At 37.4% G+C, this 22,702-nt stretch overlaps 1 protein-coding gene across 1 annotated transcript in view; it reads left to right on the top strand.

Moving 5' to 3' along the window:
* The window catches only part of LEMD3 (LEM domain containing 3), an 83,167-nt gene that overhangs the window by 35,879 nt on the left and 24,586 nt on the right, over positions 1-22,702 (top strand). Inside the window, exons 3-4 of the mRNA XM_009327679.1 lie at positions 14,110-14,147; positions 16,619-16,685. Of these exons, the coding sequence (XP_009325954.1) occupies positions 14,110-14,147; positions 16,619-16,685 (105 nt within the window). The remainder of the gene's footprint in view (positions 1-14,109; positions 14,148-16,618; positions 16,686-22,702) is intronic.

Below are 22,702 nucleotides of genomic sequence, written 5' to 3'. Positions count from 1 at the left end.
CAAGCTGGTATAATAAGCTTGCAAGACATTTGAAGATAAACTCAAATCCTGGCATTCCATGCTGTAATCTGTTGATACCTTGTTTTCTGGCATGTTTTCTTCACAAAGAAATTTTATGTGTTTTGTTCAATGTAGCAGATCTATGGTTCATAGAGAATTGACGAGGTAAGTCTTTATGCTAATCTCGCAGAAGTAATCATGCACATTTAGATACCTGGGATTCCAGCAGGGCTGAGATTTGACTGTAGTTTTTTGGTAATAAAGCAGGTTGTTTTCATTTGTGTGTACTGAGGCTTGAAAAGCATGCTAGGTTGAGATGATGTTACACACTACAACCAACTTTGTGCAGTGAATGCTGGACCTGTTGTGTATTCTTTTCTAATAAGTATGTTTTTCTAAATACAGTTGAGAGTATGATTATACATGAAATACTGTTGTGCTTTAGTTTGAATTTCAGAGCATTCTTTTAATTCTGAATTATTTGGGAGCTTCTTTAATATGTGGCTTCTTGGAATGGATTTAGAAACTACCATTTTCTATTCACAAAGCGCAAAAAAATGGAAACGTACCACCTAAGGGTGGTGATTCATGCTAATTCAATTCTTGGCTGCTCTGAAATGGACAGTGGAGATTCTAACATCAGAAAGAAAAATCATGCCATTGCTGTCTTAATCTTTCATCAGGAGTAATGCAAAAAGCTAGTTTTGGAACGTGGCAGCATTAGAAGGTCCTTGGGGACTTGCGTTTTTCTTGAAATGATTGATGAAGGCATGTGGGGTGTATACACATGCATGTATTTCTTTGTATAGATAGAGGATTTATATACCCATGTGTGGGCATGTATACAGTGCCTTGTAAGGAGTGATCCCACTGTTAGATTGGGATCTGGTAGATGTTACAGGGCAGAAATAGCAGTGTGGGCTGTCCTGTCTTTTTTTTTTTTTCCCTCCCTTTCAAACGTTATTCATTACGTTATGGTAGCAAAATTGTTCTTAATTCTGTTTTACGCTCTTTTGGGGGGGGGGAATAAAGGATTTAGTGTTTAGGAAGGACAGTAGCAGCAAGGACTTAAGCATTTGCAGTGGTTTCATTGCTGTCCACGTGGCTCTTAACTACTGTTCAGGTTTTTTTTGGGGGAAGGCAGTGAACATACGCAGGTGGGCTAAAATTAGATACAGTATAGTGTGACTGTTGGGACTACTCATACTCATATTCTGTGGTTAACTTCTGACCATAACTACTAGAGACATACATAAATTTTCTTATGTACTGATAAGCTGTGTAATTCTACTAACATGTATTAGATTTTTTTTTTCTAGTCTTGAAATCTGATGATTTTTAGTAGGGGAGAAGGTCTGTCAGCTTACTGGTGTAAACTTCCTGACTGTCAAATTCAGTGGTTGAGTTAAAACTCGCCTGCCATGCTGATTGATAAAGCTGAATTTCTCAGCTATGCAGATAGCAATAATACTGAGAAAAGAAATCCGATCTGAACTCTTTGTCTTGGAAGAAAACTTGCATTTCGAATGTGTGAACTTTCCTATAGAGCATGCAGGATCACTGTGTTGAGTATATTGCTCTTAAAAAGTTAACCCAGCTGGAACTGATACACAGGGAAAATTGTTTTCTTCTGCCCTTTTGCTTAGGTTACGCTGCCCAGCCGAAGGTCTGGTAGCCCAGTGTTGCTTGATGGTTCAATTAAGCCAGTTCTTGGCCTGTTCCTATTCGTTCTCTTTTCAGTGGAACTCCTGAAACTGGATTTCCTGAAGAATTGTTCTGGCAGTGGCAGTCACGTTTCATCTGACCTCCTTCCTCACAGCCCCGGGCTTTGCAACATAACAAATGGGAACAGGGGAAATACGGCCCGTTGGAAGAAGCGAACAGCAGGTTTTGTGGCTAGCTGCTTTAATAGGAAGAGGAGCAGGCCGCTTCTTTTAAGTAATGTGGGAATGAGCAGGGAATTACCTTGCCCATATGCTCAGCATGTGCTTGCTAAATTCTTACTTCTCAAGTGGGCATATGCAACAAAAATATGGTAGGTCTGTAGAACAGGCAAGAACAGACAAGACAGGCCAATAAAGACTGATTGCTACTGGGAAGGGAAAGAAACCTGTCATCTATTAGATGCTTCCCTAAACTTAAACATCATCTGAGTGAGTCCTTTGGCTCTTATACTTGTGTGGGTGTATTGTCTGTTTTCTTTATAGAAGCAGAACTGATTCATACATTTTTATTAAAAAATAATAGTTTATCTCAAGAAACAACCTTTCAGTTAGGTGATTGGATACTGAGTTTTTTCTGTCTTTTAGATGGCTGTAGGTAAGATTCTGTTAGCTGAGAGTGATTTGATTGTGAAAAACAGTTATTTTCAACTTCAAACTATTGTCATAAAAGGTTTTAGGATTCAGTGGAGTTGCACTATACCCATCTCCATAATTATCATAGTTACTGTAAGAAAACAAAACAGTTATTTGTATATTTGGGTGGCTTATTTTAACTTTGCAGGGGATGATGCACAATGAGCTTAATGTTGGTTGTCTTAATTGTGTGTTACCTAAACTGAAATTCAATCCAAATAAAGTGGTGTTACGTGTGTGATATTGAAAAATATTTATCACTGAGTACACCCAGTGTCGGCACTTACAGTATTTGTCAGGCTGTAATCTGAGAACAGAGGAGGTGTGTGTAATGGGGGAGGATTAAAACTAGGTGTTGGAGCTGAATTTAGGCCAGGTAAAATAGTATGGATGAGAAGTACTAAGCAGAAAACTTCAGGAGAGGATTGTCATGTATATCATGCGTAATGTTCAAATGATTTCTTATTCAGAGCTCTAAAATAGCTATGAAGTACTTTAGTTTTTCCGCACATGCGGCGTAAAATGTTGAAAGACAAATCAGAATTGGGCTAATTCTTCCATATCTAACCTACATATGGTCTCTTGTGGTAAGGTTTTTATGCATTTAGCTGTCTAAAATGCAGATAAATATCTATGAGGCTTTTCCTAAAGCACCTTAAACCATTGAAATTAAGCTACTCTTTAAGCTTACGTAAAAGACCAACTAATGCATAAGCGCATATTGTGCTTGCTCTCTCTGACAGTGTTGTATGTGAAAAGAAAGATCAGTTTGGGCTTGATGCTGGTAACCTCATTCATGTGGCTCTTGCTGTAAAGCATGTTTTGCTTGCACCTGCCTTCAAAATACCATGGAATTGTATCAACTTCTTGCCAAGCCAGCCTAGTATTTTGTCAGGAAAACGGCGGAATTTACTTTTGTCTACTTCCTAGGGTTCTCCAAACCCTGAAGAGTTGGGTATCTCTTCCAACTTCTTTGGTTTTGTTTTGTGGTGTTACTCTGAGGATCTCAAGTGGCTGCTCTTGGGATTTAGTTCTAAAGTTATTTTTCATGGAAAGTTGATAATGGTATCAGATCAGTAGATGTTGCTTTCAGGTCTGGTTTACTTTCTGAAAGATGAGCGCACTAGTACAGGTGCTGTTTAAGGTTGTAATCTGAAATAGGTTGCATTTAAGTTACTCTTGCTGTTTCTGCTCCAGTGCTTTGTCTGGGGAGTGGCTGATGTAGTTAAAAAGCCAACAACAACAACAACAAAAAGTAATCTTGAAACTTTCAGGTAGGTCTTGTTTAATATCTTATGTTCTTATTAGGAGAGGCTTTTGAAAGTGACATCTCTTGCTAGTAATTTTCGTCTTTCTATGACACTTGTTACAAAACAATTGCTAGGAGGATAATCCTTACTATATTCGCTGCAACTTGTGTTTTTGAAATGTTAATTCAGGGAGACTTAGCAGTTGTGTATATTGCAAGTGGAAGCTTATGCAAATCACAATTCTAAGAGTTTAATTCTATTCCATTGATGTTACTTTGTTCTCAACTTCTATATCTCTCAGGCGTTAATTCTGTGGAATTTTATGCAGGGGATTTCATTGTTAAGAAGTTAGACTTGCTGTATAAAAGACAAGAAGATGACTGTTTTGCTCACAGGCCTGCAAATTACTATTAAAGTGCTGTGGTATTTCACAGATAACTGTTACAAATCTACTTGCCTTCTAAGATCACCACCTCAGAAGAGTCTGTCCTCTTGACAATGTTGGCTTCAATGGAAAAAAATGAATCTTGGATAAGAAATATTTATAGAAGAGAAGATAGTAAAGGGAGGAAGCCAAATTAAAATATTTGGAGAGTTTCTGTGTTGTGTGGCTATTAATGTTGCTTGTGCTTTGCAGGTGATACTCTGACTTGTATTTGGCAATATAACAACTTCTTCTATTGACATATTGGCATATAGCTCTGTTTCACTTTCTGTATATTGCTTTAAACTCTAGTTAGAAAGTATTTCTCTTCTAGGTGATACAAAAGATGTGCATCTTAAAGACTTATCTCTCTTGTAGCTGATCTCACTTCTGTGGTTTGGTGAGATTTGGATTAAGATCAGTAGATCAAAAAAACCCTAGGCTGCCTTCTAAGGTAAAGCCAGGCAGAATAGTTAAACTTCCTTAGGATTCTTGGCATTTTTAAACTCCTTATAGGTATATCAGAAATAACTCTTAAATGAGGAACAAATTTGTCCAAGACTTGTTCCCAGGAAAGTTCAAATAATTGTTACATAGTGCAAAATAGTTCATTTTAGCTGACAACTTCAAATCCTTCCTAAAGGATAATAAACAGTCTATTTACTTTTGCAGTAGATCTGTAGTATAAAGTATAAATATGAGAATTGTTCATCAGTATTTGAACTTCAGAAGGTCTGTTTTTTTAAGGAGATAGCTGTATTTGATACTTTGTTCAGAATACTTAGAACTAACTTATTTGGCATTCATACCTTAAATGTGCTGCTGTTTGCAGACATGCACAAAACTTTCCTTATGCCATGACTTTAGGTATTCTTGCAATGACAGTTTTTCAACGTTACTGTTGTAGGCTATGCTTTTTTGTGAAGTAAGTCATGAGAAATTGGAACTGAAATTACTTGCCTGGGGAGCCAGGATGCAGAAGAGCTCTGACAGAATCTGTTTTCACTAGGTATCAAAAACTAATAGAAAGTTTGCACTCCGTTCCATAGTGCATGGTAGTTTTCTCAAAAGAAAATTTGGTTTCTGATGTGAGAAAATTAAGGGTGATCTAGGATCTGAAAGCAGATTGGTTGCAACTTTTCCATGTTTATAAAGCATTGTGGACTAGAAAGGAGTGGGAAAGCAAAAAGCAAACTTGTTTCTTCTGTTAAGAACCTCTGCCAACTCTGATAGTGTTCTTCAAGTGCAATGCTGATTCCTTTCTGCTTAGGGCAGATGCATACACCGATAATGGATGCAATGGAAATATTTTAAGGAAGAGCCCACAATACCCAAGGACTTAAATTTAGCATTGTAGGAGCCCCACTTTGCACTGTTTTGTAAGCTTTTAAGTTTCCCAGTACGAGAGGAGAATCAGGCCTGCAGTCTTTCTATTCCTGGGGACCAATTGTGTTTCTAAAAAATCAAGTACAGTTAACTCCTGCTGACATCCGTGTTTCATCTGGGAGTAGTAGGTCGCAAAACTTTGGCTTGATTGCTTACTCAGCTAAGCTGGCAGGAGTGCTAGAGTTGTACTGAACTGATCCCGGTCGTGCTTCTAGACTTGTGCTTCAGAAATGGTATGAACATGTGAACAGGACAGAGCTGCTGTTTGAGAAAGTTGTTTGGTCACTTAACAAAAAAGCTTAGGCAAGTAAATTAAGCAAGTACATCAGTTTTTGTTGATGAAAGTGCTGTTCCAATGCTCTGGAGAAGCACAGAGTCCATTGTAATCATGAGGCATATATTCCTTACACCTGTAAAGTTACTTGTATTCTCTGGTAAAATTAGTTGTCTGTTGTGATTTGTGGTAGGTTGAAGGGAGTAAGTTGACTGGTTAAGGGATTGTGAAATCAAGGTATATTAAGAAAAGTGATTTTCAAGGGACTCACATTTGCTAAGAACTTCAGTATAGTATCTTTGTCCTTACTCTTCCTTTCTGGGCTTCTACTATTGCTGCTGGTAGGTCTAGAGTTGCGGGAGAAGGTGGCAATGCCTTTGCTGTGACTGTAATAAGTGAGGACATGGTGTAACTCTGCCACTGATCAAAGTAACCTTGATGGCTTCTGTCCACTGAGGAATTCTGATTTAGAAAAACTTGGAAAAGGGTCAGTGTTACTGATGGAAAGAAGCATACTGATGGATGCAAGGATAGATCGAAGAACCACTGCACAACTTAAAGCTGATGTCATATAGGTTCCTTCTGTGTAGAAGGTTTGCTCCAGTTCATGTCTGATGTTGAGTCCTGTTGTAAATATATATATAAAAAAACCCCATCAGCTTCTTGAATGAAACCAACGATACGAAAGCTTTGCTGTTGATGTCAGTGTGCTGTCCCTAGAAAATGGGGAATAGCAAAACAAACTCAATGCTTTGACTCCGTGCAGGTACGGCCTCTCTGTACAGCTGACCGTTCAGATAAAACACTGCTTCGATGTTGTCTCAATATTTCTACAGTTTTTTGATCCAGGCAAATCAAGGCTTTGGGTTCATGCATCTCTAGTCTGAGATACTGCTAGCATTCTCTCCTAGAAACTTCAGGGATTCTGTAAAAGTCTGTCCATTCAGTAAGCTTCTCAGCCGAGCTGGAGGAGTTGAAGACAAATGTAGGTAATGGAGATGGAAGATTGAATCACGTATATTTAGATTACTTGAGCACACCATGGCATGAATAAGAAATCTGTCTTCACCAAGAGGTACCGTTTGTAATTAGGCAAAATAGTATGGCCCCAAACTGCTGTACTTTGGTTTTGGTGGCTCCTTTTCTCCGGTATCCTTATCATAGTTGCCTTTTCCCTGCTACTGTGCTGTACTTCCCACAATGCTATTTAGTGCTGTTTCTCTGTTCTGCTGTGTGTTTACAGTCTACTGTGGAGGGTGGGAAGGTAAGGAGTGAGTAAGTGTGGATGCGTGCTAAAAGTGAAACAGGCAAACGTCACGTGCCTGTTGGGCCTAGTTTGTTGGAGGAGATGTGCTGTTATGTCTGCTGTTTTGCAGAGATGAATTTTTCTTTTTGCAGAGGAAAGGATCAAATTTTCTGCTTACTGAGGATCATATTGTAACACAGGTATCTTGAATAAAAACTATCCGTAAAAGCTCTCTAAACTGAGGCAGTTGAAAAACTGACTTGATGTTAAGGAAAGATTCAGCTGTTTTTAGAATTCTCTAATCCTTGTGGCAGATTGTGCTGCCATTCAAAATTGGCATGGCCAAGGAGTATTGCAACTATAATGGTGTACTGATTTAGAAAAATAAAAACTTCTTCTAAAAAAAAGCACACAAAGATGATCTGTAGTGAAGGAATTGCTCAGCTTGACATATGACTTGGTGCCTTAATGTCAAAGCATAGAGATTTAGCCTACTGATTCAAAGTGGTTTCTACCTGAATTAGTGCAATCTGGAGATGGAGGTCATGCAAAACTGCTCATTTATTTTGAGTGCTGAGTAATTACAGAGAGGCAAATAAAGGCAGGATTATTTTATTTAAGCTATTTGAAAGATGGAGCTCTGGAATAACTTATTTCCTGTAATAACTTGTTTGTTTGTTTTGTTTTCTGGCATTTTAAGGTTTAGGAGCTTTAAGAGACAATGTTTTAGAATTGTCCTTGACACATACACAGTATGTAACTGGGTGGAATCAGTACTCGACCCCAAACTTACTGAAAAAAGTTACAGATCTGTTAGTTGATGTTGAAAGTACTTGGATTGTAAAATTATTGAGAACTTGTTTCCAAGGTCATGTAGAAAAAGGCTGGGCTAAAGGCCCATTTTGGATAGCAGTGCTTCCAGTATTGTTGCTTCCTCTGTTAACAATACATTATCCAGCTAATGTATTTTTTTGATGAAGAAAAAATTCTAATGGAAAGCATTAGGTTATCCACTTAGGTTATCCACTTACTGAACACACCTTTACAGGACAAATTTTGGGAAAAATAACTGCTTCTGTTTTGGGATAAGTCTGCTTGTGACATGGTGGGTGGGGAAGAGAAAAGTACTTTTCTGTTTGCAGGGAGAAACGTTCTTGCTTCTGCAGAAGTTGCTAGCTTGGAAGTGTGTGTTGCAGTGTATGGTTTCTGAATCTTTGTGTGGATGGTATTTGGCACTTTTGGTATCACCACACTGAGAAATTAAGTGCTTACAGGTCAATGGGGATCATTCTTGTTTCTGCAGCTGTGGCTTTACAGCTCCTTAAAGTTGCATTGGAAAGTTGCTTTTTCATTTATAAAATCAAGTTATCTGCACGTTCATGGCATTACAATGATTCTGTTAAAAATGTTAGCTTAATATTCAGTAGTGGTCAAGAAGGAAATGCAACGGTAGGATTTTCTATTTTTAGGAAGGGAATTGAGAACGAAGTATATTTGAGAATATCACTATGGCACTAATAATCCATGGTGTTCCTTTATTTTGAATAGTGTCCAACTCTGGTCTCCAGCCTCAGAAAGGACATAGCAGAGCTGCAAAAAAGTTCAGAGTAATATGATCAAAAGCATAGTATGGCTTTCATAGCAAGGAGGAATAGGACTCTTGAGCGTGGAAGAGTGAGGACCGAGGGAAAGACTGAGGAATGAAGTAAAGGCATGAGTATTATGGAGAGGGTGAAAAGGGTCTGATTACTCACTGTCTCCTCTAATACAAGGAGGAGTTTCTAAAGTTAACAAGTGGCAAGTTCAGAGTAAGCAGAGAAACTGTTTTTTCACACAGTGACGTTTCTGTTGTGGAACTCTATGACCATATGTTGCTGAAGCTAAAAGCTTGCTTGGGGTTAATGCGGGACTAGACAAATTGGTAGGGAAAAATACATTGGAGTTGATAATTTAAAAAAAAACAACCAACATAGCTAGCCACTTCTGTCTGTCTCAGGAAGCTTCTGAGGTGCAAATTTTTTTATGACTGGGAGAATATTCTGTCGAAGTATCAGCATATACTTTATATTCTTACGCTCTGACACTAATTTTTGCCACTGTTCTGTTGATTCCCCCCTTCCAATTAGGGATAGGCGTCTCTGAAAAGAGTAAAACTTCTTGCTACTGCTGGAGGCAGGATTCTGGGCTAGTTGAATCCTTGGTTTATCCTGGTGTGACTGTTCCTTCATACTTCAGTTTTGACGTTATCTGTTGAAGTGTATTGAATACTGAAACTGCAAGAATGGTGACACTGTTCCGGGCAAGGTACCACGGCATCTAGGAGATAGCTGTAGTGGAAAGATTAGCTACTTTTTGGCATCCTAATTTGGTGACCAGAAGATAACCAAATTCCTTATTTTGGTACCATGTTAGTGATACGGTTCTAGCTTATGTCCTAAGCAAAGGTATTTTTATTTGTGCATGTCTTCTTTCTAGGTATGACTGCCTGCGAAGCTATGTCAGTCTTTGGAACTTGTACCATTAAGACTCTATAAAAGCTGATGTGTGTTCATGAATATCTGCAATTAGGCTCCAACTTCATGTCTGCTAAACCATGCTTTGAAATCCTACTTTGTGCTCCCTGGTTGTCTTACTGAAGAAAACTAAACCCTTGTAAATACTGTGTCTATCTGTGATTGGTAACAATGTATTAGGGAGGAAAATGAGGGGTGGGGATGGTGAGTGGTTTGATTGTGACTTTAAAGATGAAAGCTTCTGTGTTCTAGTGAAAATTAACCTTGTATGTTGACACTGACTGCACTTGTATTCCTAAAATTGAGCATCTCTGTGAGATGGCTTGGTATGTGCATTTGTGTTGACAGCTTTGGCTGGAATGCTTTGGAGCTGTGCTGTGACCCTTAGCTTTGTATTGCTGACGACTTGTTATTTGAGACTGACCAGTTCTGCCATTCTGAGGAATTCTAGTAGTTTGTAAATCATAATTTACAGCTTGTCCCAACAGTAATATGTGTAAATTAGTTACTTTGAAGGGTCATTAGCAGTCTTTTCAGTTAACCAGAACAATATTTGTATGCTGCTTTGCTGTCTTTCACAGGCTTTTTGGTAGTCTTATTGTCTTGTTCTTGATTAACTAGCATTTAAATAAGATCACTTCTTAAAAATGGAGTTTAAATAGCATATCCCTTCCTGATCTGAAATCAAGTTTCACGTGAAGATGATATCCCTTAGTGTGCTTACTTTTTGTTTCCTTCCATGTCTGGCCAAAGAATCCTATTATCATTACACACTGCCAGGAATAAAGCTCTTCTCCCAATGTATCAAACTTTCAAGCAGAATGTTTAGCTATTACAGTGTTTCGGGGGGGTTGGTATGGTTCCCTTTGTCAAGTTTTTCAGGTCTTTCTTCCATGAAAATACTCTTGCTTTTTTATACTGCAGCTAATATTCACATGTGGCCAGGTAAAACTACCATGCTTTTCACAGTTTTGCTGCTGTCTGGGGAGTTCTAATGGATAATGAGATTGCCATGTCCAGTCCAGGTAGGTTGTTGCATCCCTCCTTTTTTGAGGGCAGTGGATGTGGTTGTCAGTTGGTAGGCTAACCTGGAGAAAAGACCCTCTGGGACAACAGTCAGGAGATTCCTGTTTTAGAAAATTATCTCTATAGTTTTTATCTTTGTAGTATAAGTAGATGAGAATTTGTTCTTTGAAGCTTATAAAAATGTGAGCTTGATAGATAGATGACTTTCAAGGCTGGTAGTTGCTGCTGTATGGTAGAGGTCTTGAACCCTTTTTGAGGAGGAGCTTTGGAAGTATATGTTCACGTAAGAAACTCTTCTGTTAGTAATTAGTTATTAAATTAAGACTTAGTTTGGTAGAACAAGAACTTGTTACTCATAAAACTATACTTATATATTTTAAGAACTGTCAAGAAACCTTTTGAACCAATAATGTTGATGTAATATATTGAAATACCTTAGACATGTTGGAGTAGATGAAAACTTTATATCTATGGCTGGAGCAAGTGGGAGGATTTGGTAAGAGCTTAGATCCTGGACAAAAGAAAGAAGGGTGGATTCAGAACAGAGGAATTACTGAAGTAGTTAAGGAGTGGCCTTATTAACTCAAGCTAATCAAGGTTATGTGGTAAATAGATGCAGATTGATTGTTAACAGTTGTTAATTGCATATGCAGCTGATAAATTGCTGCAGTTGCATTATAGCATACTTGCCTCTTAAGGTATCAGGCATCCTAAACTATATTAACATCTTATATAAAATGTATCGCACTGCTTAACTTGCCATAAAATCACTAACTTCAGAGGGATTTCATAGAAATCCTATAGTGAGTTAAAATAGTGAATTACAAGGATTGTTAAATTTTTGTGACAAATAATTTTGGAGGAGAGACTTTTTTTTTTGGTCACTTTAACCACTATGTATTTGTGACGGAGAGGCAAACACTGACATCTTGTCTGGATTGCTTCATAAATTCAGTGTTTTAATTTATCCAAATATGAAGTTACTCACATGTGAGATTGACTTTACACTGGGATTGTGATGCTGGGAAAGTCTGAGTATAACACCACCATTGCCTTCACTTAATTGTTGTACTGTCCTAGCATATGTAGAATTGCAGGTGACAGTTTTCAGTTTGCATCTTTGCAGGCATGGAAGTATTGCATTTGTGTTTGTTCCATGGCTTTCATCAGTGCTAAAATATATGTTTGTCAGGTATACTGAAATCTACACACTGTTTTGTCTCATGTCCCCCCCTTCCCCATCCCCTCCAATCTAAAACAATATAATGAAGATTTCATGTATGCCCAATAAGATTGACCTTGGGAAGAGACCGTAATTACATAATTATCCTGTCTGGATAACTAATGATCAAACTGGGAGGTTGGCAGTCATCTAGAGCCTTGGCTGTGTTTCTCTAATCCTATTTTAGGCTATTTAGATTAAAAGTTTAGTGTACTGGGAATGTTCTGCTGAGTTAATGAATGGAATACATAGAAGCTTTGTAAAGTTGGTAGCTTGATAATCTAGTAGGCAATGTCTGAGAATTTGCACCTATAGAATGAAATCATGAAGTGGTATAGGGCTTGGATTACAAGAGAGCTTGAATGTCATCTGCTTCAATCAGTTTCAATTAATCTGATATCTGAATCCATGCCTGTGAAAACCAGTCCCTGTGTTTGGATGGTTTTGTATTTTTTTTTTCCCATTTGCTGTGTCAGAGGAAGGTGAAGTGTTTATTGCTGTTGGGTAGGTAGTATGCTTAACTTTCTTCTGAGCTCAGGCACGTGGACAAACGGTTGTTTGCAAAGTTTCAGAGGATAAAGCTTTCTTCTTTACTCAGAAAGCATTTTCATTGCCCCACTGTTTTATACATCATTTGTTGGTTGTAACTGTAGAAATGTGTTCCTTACTGTTGCTACATGTAGGAGCAATGAAATGGTAATCATTCCCACTAAAAACTCACCTTTCAAAAATAAGGTGAAAGTGAGTCAGCACCTGGCTGCTGCCAACAGTGCTATGGAAGTTTGCGCAGGTAATAAAAATTACATTGTTTTACAAATAATTCATTTTTTGTTATAAAATCTTTTTTTTTTTAGTTACTTATCCAGATGTGATTACACTTGGCAAAGGTTAGGGGACCCCTGGTTTGTAAGTTGGTCCTTAGTTTCTTTTGTATCCTCCATTTCTCCTAATGAGAAATCTTGCCATGAATTTGATCTAGTGTGTCCACCTTTATTTTATTTTTCCCATTTATAACTAAATTAACTGATCAGCTTAATAATCATGGTTATGGTTCAGGAGTCAAGATATTGTCAATCAGCTGACTGTTGGGGAGGCAGCTTTTGATGTTTTGTGAATATCTTTGTGCATGGGAGTGCCTTGGAAGAAGTCAAATCGGTTAGCACTGTCAGAGGCTGTTGCTGAGTTACCTTCAGATGCAAGCAGAAATGCTGTGTAAACAGCTGCAATATCTGGGGGGGTGGGGGGGTGTCATTACACCATGTAAATGGAATTACATATTTTGGACACTATTTAAGATGGTACTTGTCTTTTACTGTGCCTTGGTATAGAAAGCTGAACTGCAGGATTTCAAAATGCACAAAATTCTTCCCAGACTGAGATTTCTTCCAGATTCTCTATGCAAATGCATCAGACCTAGAAACAGTGGAAAGTACTCTTTTTCTTTTGGAAGAACTCTACTTCTTGTAGAACTGTATATGGAGCAGTGTGCCCCTTCAAGTGCTACCTGTTCTTGGTGTGCTTTCAACATCTGTGTGATGACATTTACAACCTAGACCTTCAATTTTATGTCAGGTTTCCCAGGATACTTCTTTTCTTTTGTTTTTGTGCTTTGTGAACTATGGTCAGTAGAAGCTTCATTTTCTATTTGAATAGCACGTGGAACTGCTAGTTTCTCTATAAGCCCAAACTGTGGGTGAAACGAGTTTATGCCTTAGAAAGGCAGGACAATATGCTTTAATGGTGATTGCTTCCTGCCTTGGTAACTTGCAGTTACCAGCTGGTTGGTCTTAAGTGGAAGTATAGCACAAATTACTCGTCTGATTTCAACTTTTCTTCCTTGAAGAATATATTTTTGTAGCCAAGAGGAATATAATAGGTAAACTTATGCTTTCAGGAGCTGTGGAAACTGTTTTATTTAGAAAGGAAGGAACGGTCATTTAGTCAACTGCATTTTTCACCTGAGCTCTCAGTGTGTCATCTCTTACTCTTGTCAAAACAGAAAATGCTGATGAGTTGTACAGCTTTGTGTTGTATGGATTATTGCTTGGTAAAAAAGTAGTTTTACTTTTTTTAAACCAGACCCTAAAAATGTAAAGCCTTCCAATTATGATTTCAATGCAATTGAGTCATTTAAAACGAGTTCAGCAAATGGGAAGCACGGTTTTGTTTGCATGGTAATAGCTGTGAAATTTGCAGATAGACAAGATTCTGGTTTAACATAAATGCTAGTATAATGCATTATCAAATGTGGAGTTCAGTCAAAGGTTAATAGCTGTCTAATTGTTCTGTCGTATTATGGACTTGTTTCTTTTTATCTAAAGATTAGTGTTGTCATAAAGGTACAGTATTGGTACACCTCTTCAGTATTTTCAGACTCTAGAATGAATTAATTTTTTTCTTTGTTTTGACAGTCAAGAATCCCTTCAGTGAAGAACTACAAAAAATAAAAGTAAGTAAAACCACTTCATATTGAGATTTTAGTCTGTCAAGTGATTGTATGAAAACAATACAGGTCTGTTCAGAAGGATGCAGTTTCAGAATGTTTTGCACGAGATGAATGCGCTTCTTGCAACTCATGTTTTAATTTTTTGTTTTTCATCTTGGGCAATATAACTAGGATTACAAGATTTGGCTGTGGCATGCTGGTTGCTTTATATACTAAGAAAATGTTACATAATTTGTCTTGTAGAGCTATGAGGAAAAACTGTGGTGGTGTAAGTTTTGAGACTAAATTTATCAGTTTGTCTTTTACTGTTACCATTTGGTTTCTCAACCTTGAAAGGACAGCTGGTAAGAGATGATTGACTTGAAACTCCAGGATCTTATTTAGTGCCATAGAAGAGCAAGGGTTAGCCTCCCTCAGAAAATGGATTAAAAAGTTTCTTTTTCACTTTGATTCTATTCTGTTACATTCACTCTTTCAACTGGAATATCGGGATAACCATTTTTGAGATGTCACCATTGAAGGTACCTGTATTATTCTTAGCTCTGCAGCATGTTTTGGTGGTTCTCTCTTCTGGCCTTCAGTCTTTCTGCCTGGACTGTAAACATAGTCATCTGCTTTTGCTAGGCATATATAAGCAAGTATTGCAAGATAATTGCGTGGAGTTTTTTGTTGTGGTGTGGTTTGTTTGGTTTGTTGTTTTTTTTTTTTTTGTCTAGGATTGAGGTCTCCAAAAGTGAATAATTGCGTATTTTAAGTAGGTAGCCTTGGCTAGTTTCTTGGGTAGAAAATGTTTCTGAATCTTTTTAAACAAATCAAATTTTGTTGGGTAAATTCTGAGGATTCTTTCAGAATGACTTTAGTAGCGCAGAGAGAATGCATCTTGTGCACTGGACTTGACAGCTTGAGAACCTGTTTTGTATGTTACTTTCTTCTGTGTTTCTTGTGTACTGTTCCATAGTAATCCTACTCCATGCTTGATTGCTCGTTAGCTATGAAGGCTACAGTGTTCTGTGCCTTCCTTTTTGTGGTCCGACCAATAACTGACAGAAGAAGAATTTGGTCACAAAATTGTTTCACGTGGCTGTCTCAGCGTAGCTATTAGTGAAGTCATGGGTCTACCTACTGGCAAATAAATGGAACTGCGAGTACTGCTGTTGGGGGGTGGGGGTGTGGTAGAGGACTGATTTTCTTCTTCTGCTATGTCCAGTATTTTCCAGCCAGGAAATGAGTTAATAAGGTTGGTTAGTTTCCAATTGATATAGTACCAACTGTATCAATTTAATCTCAGCGATGGTTTTGTAGGACCAGAATAGGGAGAGGTGATGCTGGTAACTGTTGATATCACCTACGGGAATTAGTCAAATCTTTGATCAATGAAAGAAATAGTCTGCTTTTTGGTAGCAGGTTTCTTATGGGAAAAAAAATTGGAGCATTCAAACTTTAAAACTATGTCAGACAGTGCTGGTGCATCAGGGAATTAAAACATATTTAGTTTTTTTTCAATGTGAGTATAATCAGCAGATGCATAAACTGGAAAATGACTTTCCTTGCATATTTACTGAATAAAGGCTCTAGTCTTATCTCAGCCATTTGACTCTGCCTCAGGAGTCAGAGCCAACTTCAAAAAACCCCCAATGTTTTAGAATGGCCTTTAGTACTCAGTGTACGTGATTGCATGTTTCTCATCTTCATATGTTGAATAGTTCCTTCTAATGTAAAAAGTTTCTGGACATATTCCAATGAAATTGCTCAATATATTGATAAGCTTAACTCCCCTGTAAGTAACAATTATATGACATCTCATTCATGCTTGTTTTGGGAATTAGGCCTTTTTATACTAGTGGCATATGCAGGAAGTATCAACAAGATTGTATAGTCCACAGCTTTCTGTTTTTGTGATTTTTTTTTTTGTTGTTGTGGTTTTTTTTTTTATTAAGTTACTGTAGTTTGAAGGTAGACAGCAAAAAATCTTACTTTGCTATGAATTTTATGCGGGAATATGACCAGATGGTACTTCAGTGTGGCTTGTATGAAGTGTCACTGCACATTTATTAAGAATAAAACTGTTTTATTTTTACATAGTAGCTATCAAAAAAAAAAGAGAAAACACCACCAAACTTCTTTTGGGTCATTGCACTGTTCTCTCTCAGTAGTATTAATACTACTCTCTCAGTAGTATTAAAATAACCTTTTGGGCTGTCAGTTTTAACTGGCAGATCCATCAGAGTCCAGGCTGCAAACCAGTTTAGTTTCAGTCAAGATCTGAAAAATCAATATTGTCAATACTTTGATTCAAAATCTATTGCTTGCATCATTGTTGATGTGTGAAACGGTACAACTTTCTACCTGTATGTGTAAAAACAAAACAAAACACATTTTTTTTCTCATGTTATATAAAGATTTTTGGAGTAAATGGAAGAAAATATATCTCTACTAATGTTTGTTTTAACATTAATGTGTTTTTCTAATTCTAGGAAGATGAAATAAGTCTCATGATGAACAGCTTATATGCACTTCATGATAAATTGGCACAAGTAGCAGGTAACACTTTAAAAATATTGTGACTAAGTGTTATAGCAACAGCTACAAAGAAGTCTATGCTCAGATAGTGATTTGCAACAACTGGTATATGCTGGGGCCCTAACAGCAGTTTAGAGTTCCATTTTGGGAAACTAGAAATCCCATTTCTAGTTCACTTACACGGCCTTTCTCACCAGTGTAGTGTCTTTTGTTGCAATGTTTTTTAGTTAACAGGATAGGCTGAATATTGTGATCCTGTATGGTTTTTGATCTAATATCTTAACGCTTTATTAATCTGATTTCATCAAAAGGTTTAAATACGCTATATGTTGAGAGGAATATGTGTTTCTTTTAAAGGTAGTTATTTCACTATGGTGGAAAAATATCTGAAAAAATATTTTGCAACAATCAGAAAATGGTTACTAACACAATGAACAGTAGTGGTTGAACAAGATTGCCTTGTTAGACAAAGTAGTCCAACTTAACCATACTAATTATATAATAATAAAAAGTGCTGTATATAGTAATGTCAGAGATGGTTTTTAGGATTAGTATTAATTATTGAATATTCAAAGTAAAAAATACAGTGCTTTTGCCTAGAGTCATAATTAACACAGCTTTAAACTGCATAGATATTTACACATCACAATCAGGAAATGGTAAAGTTAAGACTGTGTTTATAACTTTGGCATCTGGTGAGTGTGAGTTACAGCAGAATCTATTTCATGACTATTAAGCCATTTATTTGTCATCCTTGCTTATTTAATCCATAATGCGTTTAGGAGGCAGCGGTTCACGTTTTTTGTTTTTTAAGCCTTACTGTTCTTTGTGTCAGCTATTTGTTTTGCAACAGCAAGATTCACTAAGAAGGCTTTTCCTCTATTACCAGGTACTACAGACATTTCTCAAACATTAAAAAATGTGAAAACAACTCTGTGTCAGATACAAGACTGCCAATTTAATGTGTCAGGGCTATATAGGAAATTTGTGAGAAATTTGAGCAGTTCTGTAATACCTTTAAATTGCAAGAGTAATCTTCCTGCAGAAGCTTTTTGTTTCCGGAGCATTTACAATATGCAGTGAACAAAATAGACGCTTGGACAAAACCCACAAATTTCTTCTTGTTTACATTATTCTTTAACCCAAAACAGTAAAAGAATTATGTTTAACCTGAGTGCCTACAAAGTAATAGTTGCTTTAGTCTTCATTTCGTTGCTTTCTGACTGTGAATGCCTTGCAGTGTTGACCTTTCACAGGTCAATTACATCTTGATACATCTTTATCTTCAAATTATTTCATACTTAATAGATGGTAGTAGATAATTCTATGCTATAAATCATTGGGGCCAAAATATTTTTTTTCCATGTGGGGTAGCCAACCTGTGGTGTGTAGGAATGTCTTCTGAGACCCACAGCTGTGTGCAGTAGAGCACTGACTTGTATGAAGTGGAAGTAATGGGTTATGCTACTTCTCTCCCGCTTTTGAAAAGAAAATATAACAGCTTGCTGTTCCCTCAGCGTGTCATCTGGCCCTCTGGTGGCCATACAGTAAACAATGTACTTGCCTGGATAAAAAGGTTTGTCACCTCATTTCTACATCTGTGAAAGAAAGGGAGTTTTCTTCATTAGCTGGGGCTTACTTACGTGCATGTACACTTATAAAAATGTTTACTTGTCTGCCTTATGAGAGGAATTTGTATGGTCCAAGATGACTGCTTTCTTCCCCAGGTCTCAAAGGTGCATTAATCTCTATTAGTCTGTTCCTGGCCAGGAGAATCTTCAGTACTCCACTTTCAAAAAATATTGCTATACTTTCTGGTTAGATGGTCCCCCAAACTGAAGCTGTGTTGTGAGATTACCTGGTTGCTCAGCAGAGTAGCTTTCATACAGTCTGAAGAATGACCTAATTCGTCTGTACTTAGACAACAGTTATCCTCGACGCCAAGTTTCTCAAGGTATGAGAGGAAGAAGTCTGCCATCAGTTTTTGAATACCATATTGATGTAGACCTGGCACAATATCTGGAAGCTGTTTAAAAGTCATAGAACAGAAAAAGCTGCTAGAGAGATGCAGGGTTTAAAAGTGTTGATCTTGTACACAGTGCACCACTTCAAAAGAGAGAGAAGTAAAGGAATATAGTTTTACTAAAAGTGGTGCTTTTCAGGTCTCTCTGTCACATACTTGGAAAAGTTTCTCTCATTTCATACTTGGCTATGAATCATTTGTTCATGTTATAACTATTAATATTAAAAAGGCAGGCTGGAAACTTGCAGTAGTCTGTTCTGTTAAGCTTTATTCAACATCTTGACTACCATGAAGATGGTCACTTCAGAATTTGGTTTCTAGCCCTCTTCGTTTTATTAGACTTCTTATATTTTTACTGAGCTAGTTTCTTGCCTTGTCAACTTCAATTGGAGAGCAAGTGATGGGGTTTTTATTTTAGAAGGTAAAACACTGGAAGTTGTTTGAAGGAAGAAAAAGTCAGGGTAACAGTTTGTTAATTTTATTTGACTTAATATAGTATGCTTCAGCTGTAGATGTCTATTCTGTACTGTGGTGCTCTGATATGATGTAGAATGATTTAATTGTCCTATATAAAAATAGATTACCTTTAATGCATCACTGTTCTCAGAATTACTAGTCTGCCAAACCTATGGTGAGTAATGCCCCCTCACAAGAAAATAGAGGGAGAAGCGGTATCTACTCATCCAGTTCTGAGTTGAAGTTTGTGTTCCTGTGTTCTTGTCTAATGGTTCAGCCTTTCTTCAAAGCAGCAGCTTTTTATAGATAGTATATATTTCAGTGCCTAACACTTTCTCCTAAACCAAAATATGTGCTTTATTTAAATTACACTTCCTTCAGGCACATGTTAATTACTGGATGTCTTGGTCTTTCATGGAGGGACTTCAGTAGATCACATCCGTTTTCAGTCAGGCTTGCAAAATGAATACACCTAACCACTATATCCGCAAGAAGCAGCCAGCTACCCATGGGTATGACCCTACTTTCTTGTACATAAAGAATTTTTATTTAGTTAGATGTTTCTTTTGCTTGGCATTCTCATAGATCATCACTCTGTGGAGATCTAGACAGTTTCCTTCTGAGCTAATGGACAGCACAGGTCCTTGAGATGCAGGGGTGAATTAGACTTCCATGTGTAATAAGGCTTACTGATAAATCCACGGTTGGAAGAAAATCCTGGCTAAACACTAGATATTACCTAATATTAATTTCAAGTGTCAGCTACTGTATCTGATTACTGTCACAGGCTCTCTGTTCTGTCACTCTCCTTAATCTTTAGTTCTTCAGGTAATTGATATTGTGCTGTTTCCAATGAGTCATTTAAAGACTATTTAGCAAGTTCTGGTTTTCTGTAGTGCTATTAAACTGTTGAATTTGCCTTTGGGAGATCAGACATTCTTACTTGCTCTCACAACACTTGTTCTGCTCCTGCTTTTCTTCAGCTGCCCACTTCAGTGTCCTGCTGCAAGTAACCTGTAAGCATGAGACCTGCTAAACAAATGTTTTATATGCTGTTTGCTTTTTTGTATTGGTTGACTGTATCACATCAAGCTATAAGCTAGAGATCTGTGCTAAATCCAGGTGTTCCTTAAAGTATTAGATTTCCACTGGGTTTTGGTTCTGGTACTTTAAGAGAATGATTTAAATTGTAAAGCAAATATTTTAAAATTCTGAATATTTCTGTTAACTGTATATGCTGCAGCTCATAAATTAAGCTAAATGCCCAAATGAAAGTCAGTTTCAAATATTGTAGCCTGCATGGAAAAGCAGGTCTGACTTATTTTCTGCATTGAAAGCAATTGTGAGAACAGACTTAAATGTTTCCTTAGAAGTGAGGCTTTAGTTGTTTTTTGTTAGTATTTCTAGGAGAAGAAAACTTCTTATGTGGCTTGCCCAAGTACACTAACATAAGCTGAAAGGTAATTTTGTGATCCTTGCTGGGATGTGTTACTTCTCGCCTCCCTACAAAGGCAAGTAGAATGGTTCTCCAATTGCACTTGAAATTGAAGTGATCTGTGCTCAAGAAAAGTTTGAGCACAAAGATCCGTGCTTTCTGTAAGCTTGCAATAGATGTTTTAAGAGGGGCAGTTTTTACAAAGAGTTCAGATGTATCTTGCAGCAGACCTGTGTAAAGTATTTTTGCCTCTGCTTCAGTTTTATTCCTGGATATAGGGCCTCAGATGGAACAGTTGGGAAACATTTTTGGCTCAGACTATGGAAAGTGGGTTTCCAAGCCAAGTGGTTAATGATTGCACCAAAGTTATTCAAAGTAAGCCTTCATTTGCAGAACTATTAGTTAAAGTGGTGACTGAAATGGCATATAGGAATATCCTGCTGTTTGCAGTAAAACAGAAGGTTGTCTGACTTGTGAATTGCCTAACTTTCTGCAGGCTTTCAAATTCATGAGTTTCTCAGGAGAAAGCTGTTAAATGGTTCTCAGCAATAGATGTGTTGGAATGAGAAACTGCATCTCCAACAGCTTTTTGTACAGGACTGAAACTCCATAACTCTGATTAGCTTACTCATTTCAAGAGTGGGAGGCAAGACAAAAGTGGTTTTTATTCCCCCCCTGCCCCCAGCATTGCATGAGAGTAATTTGAATGGATGGGCCTTAGACATTGTCAGAGCCTAGGCAGCAAAGGCGTTTTTAACTGTTAAACTTGTTCAGAGGGAATATAGTCTGAAAAAAAATTCAGAAGCAGGACTGCGAGGAAGCTGTCTGCTGTTTTTTTTTTTTTTTTTAAGATGAGACCAGAAGCTGTGAAGTCAGTGTGTTGGCTGCATACTGCATAAATGTAATTCCTGGAAGAAGGCAAATAAGATTAGAATTTAAAACTACTGAAGTAATCCAGTAGTCCTGCATCTAAGGGAGCCTTTGTCCTCTTCTAAGAGGTAGTACTGTGTTCTCGTAAGATTGAGAATCCAAAATGAATCCTGAAACTTGTTTTTAAGAATTCCTTTTTCACAATCTGGTCTCCTGCTTGTGTGTTTTGTTTTTCTTTTCTGTGTATTAACTTCACTCTTTCTTTTCCATAAATAGGCTTTCCTGTTTAAATAATTACAAACAAACAAAAGCTCCTAAGCAGAAGGGTCTCATCCCCCTGCTCTCACAAGCTGTTTTGTTCAGTAAAATTATGACTGACATGTTTTTTCTGTATTAGGAAGACCCCAGGAAGACTTCAGGTCTTACCAAACAACAACAAAAAAGCTTAAATAGATGAATACCTATCAGACTTGCTCATGTCATACAACTTAATACCTGATTGAGATACATTTTGGTTTTGTTGTATTTATTCCATCAGTTCTAGATTTAAAACAATGTTTACACCAGAGACTGTATGAGTATGATATATAGTTATCCCAAGTCTGCTAATCTTGAAACATGACATCACTGATGATTACACATGTAAATTTACAGGTTGTAGAGTTTATGCTGCACAAAAAGAACGTCTGCCTAAATTACATACGAGAATAGCCCATAACTCAATTCTGGTGCTGACTTCTAAATTCTGAGTGTTTTTTGGCAAAGGTGGTGTCGATTTTCACTAGGGATCTCTGTAGTTTTGCTACTACAGTAGACTCAGGCACTTTGAAAGTCTAAAGAGTTGCATGTTAATTATCAAGTGAAACAACTTTCAAAGTAGTGTTTTTTCTACTGAAAACAGTAGTTTCTGTTTTCAGTCAGTACTTGATTGAAAATATGCGCATGCACACGGGTTTAGTTCCAGCAGCACTTCTGGGCCAGAAAGCATATAAGTACTTTTAACAGTGTTTTCTGTTTCTCTATAACCCAACAGCAAGAGAAGAGCATCCCTGTTATGCTGATGTGCTTGCAAGGCCAAATTCACTTCAATCTGTTGAAGCGTATTGAACAAAACTTTCCTTTTGAAGTCTGAGAGGGACTTTTGCTTCATAGAAACACTTACTTCTTTGGAACTCCCTACTGTGAATGAGACATGAAGATGTTTCTCCATAACTTGCTAGCGTTTCGTAATTTTTGCTCAGATTGCCTCGAATG

Source organism: Pygoscelis adeliae, unplaced genomic scaffold, assembly GCF_000699105.1.
Source record: "Pygoscelis adeliae isolate BGI_AS28 unplaced genomic scaffold, ASM69910v1 Scaffold113, whole genome shotgun sequence".
NCBI lineage: Eukaryota > Metazoa > Chordata > Aves > Sphenisciformes > Spheniscidae > Pygoscelis > Pygoscelis adeliae.
Note: the sequence above shows the minus strand (reverse complement) of the source record. Positions and strands in the feature narration are given on the sequence as shown.